This window comes from Ptychodera flava, unplaced genomic scaffold, assembly GCF_041260155.1.
Source record: "Ptychodera flava strain L36383 unplaced genomic scaffold, AS_Pfla_20210202 Scaffold_28__1_contigs__length_4768798_pilon, whole genome shotgun sequence".
NCBI lineage: Eukaryota > Metazoa > Hemichordata > Enteropneusta > Ptychoderidae > Ptychodera > Ptychodera flava.
In genome coordinates this window covers 492,873-504,263 of record NW_027248350.1, presented here as the reverse complement: position 1 = coordinate 504,263, position 11,391 = coordinate 492,873, and the positions used below count along the sequence as shown (strand labels likewise).

Sequence of the window (11,391 nt, the reverse complement as noted above, 5' to 3'; positions counted from 1 at the left end):
AGTCGTGGTTGAGGGACTGTTAGTTCACTATCACCGAAAACATCTGCCATAGCAGATCCCGGAGTGCATGGAGCGGGGGACCTTTAGTTGGCATGCCCTGAGGGCGCCCCTTTTCAAGACATGTATGTAATCAGAAGAAACTCCGGCCAAGTCGTCAGGAATATCTGGATATTTGCCTGCGTTTTCTCTGAGGTCTTACACGTATACTCAGAGTGCATCGCTCACCACTGGATCTGGTCGTCACTTATCCAACCACTGATACATTATATTATTGTAGCAGTAGTTCATCGTAGCTGTAGTAATAAAGTTTGAAGATATAGAGCCGACGCCTCTGTCTCCATCACTTGAACTCAAAAGATCCTGCTTCATAAACAATCCCACACATGGTGCAAGTCTTATTATTTGTATCAGATTTATGTGAACTAAAGGCAATTCGATCAATATGCCTAGCCTCCTGATATTAAATGGTGTCCCTTAGAGTTCATTAATGTGGTGCTGAACTTAACAACACAGTTTGTCAAAGGAATGTTTTTAATTTCATCAAAAATGAAATATTTTCAAAAAGCAGAGAATCTAAAGTTTAGTATGGTAGCAATAGTTTACTCGAAGGATGCATTGAGATTACATCTGGGGCAGAAAACCTGAATTCTTGTATGTGATGATAAAAATTGACATTATTTCTGCCAAACAAAATAGTCATTTTTAAAGTAGTATTTAGAGAACGTGTGGAAATTTCAAAAGTTTGACCCAGCAAGAAGGAGTTAGACTATTTAGAAGAAATCTGAAATCGGGAGAAAAGAGATGACAGGAACTCGGGTGATTTGCATAAATTTGATAAGTTTACGTATACGCTTCTTTCTCACCCAACTTACGACTGCTTGACAAGCAACAAATATTGGGTCAACAAATTACGTACATAAAACTTAAAGGATCTTCGCAAAAAAAGTGATTTTGAACAAAATACACTGTGTTACACGTAACACCATCGCACCTTAAATAATAAACCATCAGGTTCTGTTTAACAGAAAAATTAGACATAAAAATTGCCATGCAGAATAATGAAATATTGTGCAAAAAGGTAGGTCGCGATTTCATTAGACACGCATATATGTACGATTATGTAAGCTCTGCATGTCAGACATACAAATAGTATAAGCAGAGCTGATGATAATCGCAAACAAACGAACGTTTGAATAAAATTCCAGCTATAATTCGACAATAAGTATCTTAGTTTCTTGTTCGAATAGGCATACTCAATTTTGCTTTTTTCTGCAAGTGTGACTTTCCTTTTCCGCTTGAGTATATTTGAGATTCTGAAATCAAAATTGGGGAAAACACATCTTTTTTCCTATTTCTCAGTTGCGCTATCTATACATAGCCAAACGCACAAGAAAAAAGTATTTTTTGATCGAATTTCGAGATGCCCATGTATGTCTTAGACACACATATATGTACGATTATATAAGCTCTGCATGTCAGACAAATAATCTTATTTGCATCACTCTTACCCGCATGGCCATAGCATATCTGATGAAAAAATTAAATAACGCTAGGCCTATTACTGAACGTATGTGATACTGTGCGCTCCATTTCCATTCCCGGGTTTATTTTTGTTAGTGTTTTATACATTAACGATAGACTGTGAGATATTTGTGAGTCAGTGTAATATCTAAGACAACTGCGGTGTTTGTTTGAGGTGCTGTATTCTTTCCATACACCAATAATAAGAACACAGGGAATTCCGATTCTTCTCGTTGTTGTTGTTGTTGTTGTTGTTGTTGTTTGTTTGTTTGTTTATAGTTTCCTTTTGTTAACGAATAACATTCATAGATTAAATAACAACAGAGATGAAGATGTTTACTAGTTTTCTCTGTTTATTTGAAAGAAAGCAACAAATTAATAAACTGTAAGATGAAAAGCCGAAGCACTTCGCGAACTTTGCCGGTAAACTCTCGGTCAGGACACTACATTCTTGTCTGGGTTAGTGGATACAGTGTGCGTGCTCTATGGCTTTTATCACTGTTCATTTCACATTTTATATTTTTTATTTACTGCTTTATTTCAAGTAGAGAAACAAGCAAAAAACAAACATCTTCATGTTTATTTGCAAATGTATTTGTTATCGAACAAAACAAACAAACAAAGAGAAAACACAGGAGAATGAGTTCCCAGTGCTTAGAACTGTAGGCTATTTTTCGGAAAACGTTTATAGAAAAAAATCGTTTTCTATTTTATTATTTTACATGATTCGTTGACGATCGTTATATCTTGTTCAGCAACAAATATAACAGAATAATAATGCCTTGTGGTTGGTCATTTGACATCATAGTATCTGTGAACTGTGGTCTTCATGCATTCTGTCTTCCCCGCTGATGAAATGGTATCGCCGAGATATGCAAATTTTGCAGGTCGGATGACATTCGGGTATGAGGTCACTGCACGTCGTTCCGTATCAAAGTTTCTTTTCAAATACGATCGACACAGAGGTCTGTAGCTGTTTGTCGGGTGGAAGTTTTCATCACGGGTGAGTGTTATTTTTGCTGAAAATATTAGGGTGTATCACGATCTGATCCATATTGTTTTTCGGGTAAAAAAGGAACTAAACAAGCGATTTGCAAATTAACATGTCACAGCATAGCAACGTTCACATCGCGCCGTGTAGTCACTGTCATGCAGGCACCAGGTCAAGGCAACATACTTCACGGTTTGAAGTGAAAATGGCTGGTTAAGAAAGTGAATATAACCGAAAATCCATCTATATTTAATACTACTGAGGTATAACGTCGTGGTTTGTGCCGACTGCAGCACACAAACATCATGAAAATAGGGGGCAAGCTTTTGACAAACCGGTGAATTATATCGAAGGTCAAAGTTCACACGAATGTGTGTCAGAAACTAGTGCATGTCCCTGTCTGTTCGGGTAGCCGTTGTTGTCTTGCATTGCAGAACAGACGTCAAGGATAATTTGCAACTTGCTTGCAGTAAAATAAAGAATTAACAATACAAACGGCAATGTTCTCAAATTGATGGCAGCCCCTGTTTTGTTTTTAGATCGCCTGCCACCTAAAATGATTGCTGTGCGTGGCAGGACTCTGTTTGTGTGCATTCACAGATATACCGGCTGCGCCTCTGCTGCGCTGGTATCACACACATCACTGCCACGCAGAGCGACGAAAATGCAAACTGCCCTTTTCAGAATACTACTATTTATAAATACAGAATGCAGATATGCAACACATCCAAGGTTCACCAGAACTACACTCACCATGTCTCAAAATACAAGGTATCTGCCAGTCTGGGAATTATTTTATACTAATACTCCATACATATATTCACCATTTACAGGCGCATTTATAATATTTGAACATTTTGATCAGATCTTATTCTCACGCATGACATATTCTGGACTTTGCACTTGAAATATTTCCTGCCAAGCTCATAATATTGTCACCGCTAAACATATGCAACAATAGCCAAACATTATTTTTTGTAAATTCATTATTACTTTGTAAGTCATCAACATTTAATTTAAACTGGTCAAGCAAACGGAAACTTTCAACCCTGCTGAATGGAATATTATAACCCCACAATTTCCGTTCACCAGAAATCTATCTGCTGGTGCAACTAGTTGCACTGACAGAATTTCATAAAACACAATGAAGATATAATTGACAAATTATTCTCTGTCATCATTATTTTAGTTCTTCATGATTTGAGATTTTTGCATACATGTATTTTGTGGACAGGAAAATTACTACAGTGTAAAATAGAGGGACCTGTCCCTTTGGAGATCAAAATTCTCTCCTTTGTTCGGTTCAGTGCACATGATACATATGTCCTTTGCTTTACCGGTAGATATTTATCTTGCATTTAATATTGCTGGTAGAGTAACAATCACTTTCTTGATCCATAGATTGGGTAAAGATTGCATAAAGGCAAGAGTACAGTGATAATTTGCCATCAATAATAATTATTTGAAAAAATCTTTGATGTCATTGTGTGTTCCCAGTACAGACAATATCAAATATGTTACCCTGAAAGATATCAATGGTTAAACCATATGTACCAGTATTTCCACAACATCATAACATTAAAAATGTCATCATTAGTTAGATGAAAACATCAATAATTACAATTTAATGTGTTATCCTTGAAACATCAAGAGGTATTTCCCGTCATTATGTTTGTCATCCATCAAAACAGAAGTGAAATATTTCATCATGGTGTTGTGGGGTGTGTCCATATAACATGAATAACAAGTATTTGTTGGCAACCCACCCACATTTTGTTTTCATCGTCACAAACATCATCAAAATAAAATAATATAATTCTGTCTGTGTATTTGGTGTATGGTGTGATTCTTTTGAATAACAATTGACAATATGTCGATGTACGCAGCACTCAGTTTGTCATTTTTTTTCAGTCACAGATGTTGGCGATTGTTTTCTGCTTGATCCTATCCATATGCAGATGTTGATCAGTTTATTCATGAGTGTTACAATAAAAATGCATGTTCATCACTCACCACCCCTACAAGGTCATCTTCAGTGCTGGGATACATACTGCAGTATTCTGTCACAGGAAAGGGTGTAAGCAATGAGAATCCCAAATCTCATCCACACACTGTGTCCATGTAGTCAGACCTTATGAAGACCCACAGGCATTTTATAACAAACGTCAATGGCTTATGCCTACTCACTGATTTTTGCTTAATTGTTGCAGGTGTGTTTACAGGCAGACAGATGGGGTCAGATCAAATAGCTAACAGACACTGACAATCTTTAGGGTACCCTGTGGGCATGAAAGTGAGAACTGCAATTGTTTGTTAAGCTACCAATTTATCAATTGTATTGAATATATTATATTTCTGTATTCACCATTCAAAGCATCACCTATCCAACCCCCCTTCCCCCCTCCCCCAGTGGCCAATAATTTTTGCAATGATCACTGCACAGGTTTTGAAGGTCCTAATCTTAACAAGATTGTACCAATACTTAACTTAGGAGAATGTTGATAGCGGAGATCGCGTTTCCTCTAAGTATGAAGAGAGGACAGGAAATTGTGCCAATCTGGGTTTAAATAATCAAGCTAAACGTACTGGAAGGGGCAGCTGATCCAGAGAATAAGTTTCTTTCCAATGATAGGGGCACTAAAATGAGCCAAAGCTTACACAAATAAGAATAATGAAAGTCAAAGAAATTGACATCATAGTAATTAATATTTCCAAATTTTCAATGGAGTACCGGTAGGTGGACAGATCCACAGGGAAAGAGGGGTGGGTGAGTGAAATGAGACTTTAATCAAAATATATCTTGACAACATTTCAGGTGTGAGTGCCGAGATGGAGTTTGACAGACATGTACTCATCCCGGCTTCCGTATCAGCATTCCTGATGTGGTATTCCCTGTACAATGTATTCTGCCTTGTCTTCCCGGCAAAGAGCTACGAGTGGAATTGTAGGTTTGTTACACTCATCCACGCTACGATAACCACCATTCTGTCCTGGATATGGGGCGTGTACTACAACCCCTGGGTTTTCACGGATCCAGGTAAGAATATCTGCCAAGTGTGTAGACATTTCTTTGGATATGTCCTTCCTTGTAATCTGTGCTGAGTGCATGCAGCCTATCAAATTTAACAGCCACTTTGTCGCTAAGAATTCTCAAGGAGTTCCTAAGTACCTTTTTGACTTGTGTCAAAGCAGCCCACAACAGCAGATACGTCGATCATGACAAAACACTGCAACTACTGAAAGTAACCGTAACAATTTATGTTTCATGCACATTAAAACTTGCCGATAATTCTGTGTCATAAAACTTGGAACAAAAAGTCTAAGATCAGAACTTTGTCTCACAATAAAATACTAAGCTAGAAGGTAGTGTCTCGCAACATTTACATTAGAAACTACGTTTCTAATAAAAACATTAAATAATTTCTTTCTCTCTCAAAACACCAATGTCAGAGTTCATCAATGTTTAAGTATCATGGAAAGAACCCAAAACCAGTGAGCTCTGTCGCCAGTTATTGTACAAAACAAGAATGTAGTAAATGTGGACTGTTGGTATTGAAGACCGTACAAATTTATGTAACGCATCATTAATTACAAAAGCCATGGAATTAAATTCCTATCATAGTATTGCTAGTTCACACTAGTTTATGCCAAATGGTTTAGCTTGTACCTGTACATGGGCTTCTACAATATTGTGTTCAATGGACCAGTCTATAAGATCAACCCCGTATTGTTGGCTATATTTTTGTTGAAATTTCTAGAAACTTCACTGGTACCGATCAGTTTTCATTAAAACAAGAAAGTTGTGCCAAAATATCATTTCTACATATTTACTGGTCCTGGGGTATATCAGACATGAGTTTTACTTTCTCTTCTCATAATTTTTTTTATCCAGAAGAAATGTATCACAAGATTACACAATATTTTCTTTGACTTTCTTATTCATTTATGTATAATTTACATTTAGAAAATCACTGGTATTCCATTTTGACCAATGATGTGAATTGTCTCATCTGACCAATGATGTTAATTGTCTCATGTGACCAATGATGTGAATTGTCTCATCTGACCAATGATGTGAATCGTCTCATACTTTACGATGTTGAAGAAATTCATATATTGTAATCTGAATTTCTAAGGATATTGTTGTAACTCCAAAGTGACAAGAGCAGATTTTCATTCAAAATATTTCATGTTCTTCTGCAATGCACTTTTTTTAAGCAGGGATTTGCATATCATTTATTCTACACTTCAAAATTTTTTTTTTTCAGGTGGAGAAAACAACGCCAGAGAAATTCTCGTTTGTACGATTTGCCTTGGATATTTCCTGTTTGACTTCATGTGGTGTCTATGGTTTTACGACCCCAATGAAAAAGTTATGCTGCTTCACCACTTTTTCACCATAGGGGGCATCCTACTCATCATGAACACCGGCCACGGCGGTACCGAGCTCAATGCGACCATTTTCGGCAGCGAGGTCTCCAATCCGTTTCTCCAAGCGCGGTGGTTCATGCGCGATGCCGGTTACGACAAGACCTGGATTTACGAGATAAACGATCTGCTTTTCATGGTGATATTTTTTGTATGTCGCATTTGCGTCGGCACGTACCTCATGTACACCGAGTGGTCTCACCCGCGGCCTTCGCGGGCGTGAAGCTGGGCGGGACCGCCATTTACCTCGTCAGCGTGGTGTTCATGTATAACATCGCAATGTTCGCGTTCAAGAAGTACACCCGCATGTACAGAGCGTGGAAAAATCGGCTCAAGATGGTGAACGGCACGTTATCAAACGGACGCATCGAAAAGAAAGTGCAGTAGCTAATGATGTCATAAAAGGTATAGAATACAAACAATTTACATCAAAGACGCTCTCTCAGAGATAAGATCTTTCTATACAATGCAATATTACCAGTATCATACCTATTACACAACTTGGTTTATTTCATGATAATTACTTAGAGCCAATGTTGTAATCAGATGCATTACAGTTCAGCAGTGTTAACAAGAAACTTGTTATTCCTGATAAAAGCAGCTGTAGTTTCTGACATGAATTTCTTCATATCTCTTCTCATTATGGGTGAATTGATTATTCAAAATCTACTCTCAAAGATGTCAGTACTTGTGCTCACTTGACAATCAATCATGTTATTTCATCCAACACTCTCTTCCAGGCAACGCTGATTTTGTAAATGTTGGTCGGGTCAACTATGATATTTCTTAAAGAATCAAGATTTTTTGCCAGATGGTTTTTAATGAATTTTTGCTTTCACTCACAAAGCTATTTCTGAAACTTGTTCATAGAATATAGTTCACTGAGATACATCAGTTGTCACTTTTATATTAAGGCACAGCTTTGTCTGTGAAGGTTAGAGACATGATTTGATTAATCCATCTCCGCTGATGACACATAGTGTCAAGAAAAATAATAATCTACTCGGGTTTTACAGCATCTCAGAAAATTCCTTTGACTCTTGGAAAAATTGACCAAACTTTCATCAATTCTTCAGTTGCAACATATACTTTAACTATGTCCAGACAAATTTTCTCTCTCTCTAACGTTCAACTCCATTGAAAATATCTAGTGCAGACTTTGTACCAATTTGTTTTACGCCTGGCTCAATCAAATTTACACATATATTCATAATTTTTCTACTGTTCTAACATGCAGATAAGATGCTTATGCAAATTATACTTCTTTGATGTCCTCTGATGTGCAGCGGAAAAGTACATTAAAACTTTGACAAGAGGGTCAAAGTTCAAGACTTCAGGTCATGTAAATCCTGACCTCAGTTATCAACAATGATGTTGATGATTTTTTGTACTTTGAAGCAGCTCACTCATTTGTTTACCAGTCAATTGTAATCCTTAATCTTAATCCTGGTGGAACCATCTGACAGGGCTATTCCATTTCAATTAAGGGGTGGTCAACCACATGTGGGAAATGACTGTGTGAGGTAGAGATGGTATTTTTCTGCAGGACAAACCTGAAGGATAGTAGTACAAATTTGTTTCTTAGTTCGCCCTCCATTTTCCCGAAGCCACTGCATGATAATCATGAGCTATTCGGTTCTATCTGTAGGCTATGTCAAAGATTAGACGCTTTTCAGAGGTGTTGTCTCTTTTTAAACAACTCTGTTGACATTTTGTCATGAAATATCAGAGATTATTTATACCCTGTCTGTTCTCTGACGTTGTACTTATTCAATTTCAAAATCTGGAATAATGGACTGAAGATGTACGGCTGTTTACCACCAAGTGGGACTATGTTGCTGTTGTTAGTGATGAAATCCATCATGCATGACATTAGTATCCATTCCATGTTATGATGTATGCAAATTTTTTGAGCAAAGATCAGCTCATTTGCATGTCTTTCCGATGAACTGGGGTTCATATCATCGTTTCTTTTATCTTTTATGTTTGAAAATGAGGTTGATGATATAAACCTTATCCATTTCTCTGTCGGGATTTTTAAGGTTACGACAAGGGAACAAGGTAGCTGGCATTCAGAGGCCAAGTCGGTGAAAATCACAAACGTCAACTTAAAGGGAAAATTACTTGCTGTTGAGGGAATTTTTTACCGTCATATCAAGTACATTAGTTAGAAGGAGGCCTTCTCTCTTAAATGTATCATCATCAATGAAGTAATTTAAATATTTGTAATTTTCTTAGCGACAATTTCTGAAATTTCAGTGTCTTTAAATCAGAGTTTTTTGCAGTGATGTGTAATTAATCAATCATTGAAATGAAATATTTCGTAATTGTTAACTTCAAAGATTCAAGGTAGGGTGTTGTAATCCCATTATCCCCTTCCATCTTCTGCTTGCATCCCCATTGTCTGAATAGTTTAGTCCATTACAACAGTCCAGTATACATACTTGGAATACACCATTTGAATTGGGGGGGTGTGTCTTTTCAAACTATTGAAATGTGACTAGTGTCTGTGTATGCAAGTCGGTGACGTTTGTGTTGTCATTTTTTTTGCTGCTCATAACAACTCTACCTTGTTAATTATTTACATAACCTTGCTGATTTTATCTTTTGAATTATTGCTGAACTTCTAGACTTGTTTATTGTCATAAATTATAGAAAGAATGCATATTATGAACTAGTTTCTCTTTAAAATATTTGATATTTTTACACCTTGGTATATAATCTTTTTAGACGTGATTTCTGACATACCGGTACTTTAGATGGATCAGTTTTAAAATATTCAAATATTTTAATGAATTCTAATTAATTGTAACTCGCTAAATTATTTCAAGTGTTCTCATCAGTAGGGTAAATAGACCCCCCTAAAAATAAAAAATTAAAGGCTTTCTCTCATCTTTCACTGTATCAATTTAGACGGGCCACATCAGCTGTATTTTTATGTTCATTTGAACAAATGACCATAAAAAGACAGTGCTTTGGAATCACAAAGTACCCATTGTGCAGTTCTGGACAGTGAACTAGTCCCTTGTCTTTTTGCTGTCTCTGTGGAATTTACTAATTCATGTAAACATTTCTGTCTTGTTGTTTGTATGTCAACAGTGGATTTTGTCGGCTCAAACAAAACAAAAACACAATAAGTCGCCATGTTGCTGCATCATTTTGCGTCAAAAATAATTTGGATGAAAAGCAAACGTGCAATTTTTTTAGGTCTGCAATTCCGGATACACCACTGACTGCCCTTTTACAGTTTGTTACGATCGACATTTTTGTTTTCTGAATAACACTGAACAGCATCGATAATTACAGCATGTCACGTTCCATTGACAATGCACAATATTCATCTGAATTTTCCTTTCAAATCAAATTTACGTCCCTGTGATGGACGATAAGTTTTAAAACCAAATTGATATCCCAGTCTGTGATGGAAGATAAGGTTTTAAGAGAAACAGCTTAACCACTGAAACTGCAATATCAATTTGATGCTTTTCTGAATTTTTCAAACCTACACAAACACAAAATTTCTCTTCTGCAATTCACTTAGCTAAAATGTTAGCATGGATTCCGAACATCACAGTCTGTTGTGAGAAAGACCAGGCTCAATTACAAATTACTGCAGCCTATATATATGACTACTCTCGCTGTTTACAACAATTCCTTTCCTCAAAAGACAATACAGACATTTATTCACCATACAATAACTGCAGGTTCTCATTTTCACTTCTATAACTTTTGTGTGTGTGTAACTGAACAACACTGGCTGCCCAACCTCTTTTGAATATCGAATTTTGGTACGACTGCAATTTTTTCATTGGGAAAAATTGGCTTTGTTCATAGGGGAATAGGGATAGTCAGGTTACAGGTGTTGAAAAACTTACTCATTTTTCATCCAGGGTTATCAAAAATATTCCCCTATTGTGCCTGAGCTATCGTGATCAAATAACCTTATTGTGCAGGTCAATCCACCTTTACACCCCCCTGGTCATAGTCTATATGGTCCAACTTAGCCATCAGGGATAGTGAGACTGTACCAAAGTACAGCACTGACAGGGGGGGTGACCAGTGAACGACACTGATGCACTGAAATCTTTGAACGTTTGTACTTCGTGCCGAAGTTGTGAAATTTTGCAGAAAAGTTGCGCTTTGTACAAATATTTTGAAGAGGTTAATTTTTGGCTCGGCAATGAGCAATTGAATGAAAAAATGTCACTTCACAGAATAGTTTAGATTCAACCTCATCATTTGTAGTGCAATAGTAGAAATGTGTTTAAGTTGACTTTGTTACAAAATAGAAATCTTAATATATCTTAATATATGCAATATTCTGTCAGTCTGTCCTTGTAGACTACCATTCATTGTGAGCCGTACCAATACATTGTAATGTTCCTCTGTAACGTATAGATGGCTAGAAAACTTAATGTGATATTCATTTAATAGCTTAAAATTAAAAGTAC

The 11,391-nt window shown here is 36.7% G+C and overlaps 1 protein-coding gene across 1 annotated transcript; it reads left to right on the top strand.

The window, feature by feature from the left end:
• Positions 1-2,412: 2,412 nt before the first annotated feature.
• LOC139126989 (TLC domain-containing protein 5-like) lies at positions 2,413-7,434 on the top strand. The gene is given in 4 exon segments (XM_070692909.1): positions 2,413-2,524; positions 5,328-5,549; positions 6,781-7,152; positions 7,155-7,434. Coding segments are annotated over 3 exon segments (753 nt in total). The 5' UTR covers positions 2,413-2,524; positions 5,328-5,341; the 3' UTR covers positions 7,328-7,434.
• Positions 7,435-11,391: the final 3,957 nt, after the last annotated feature.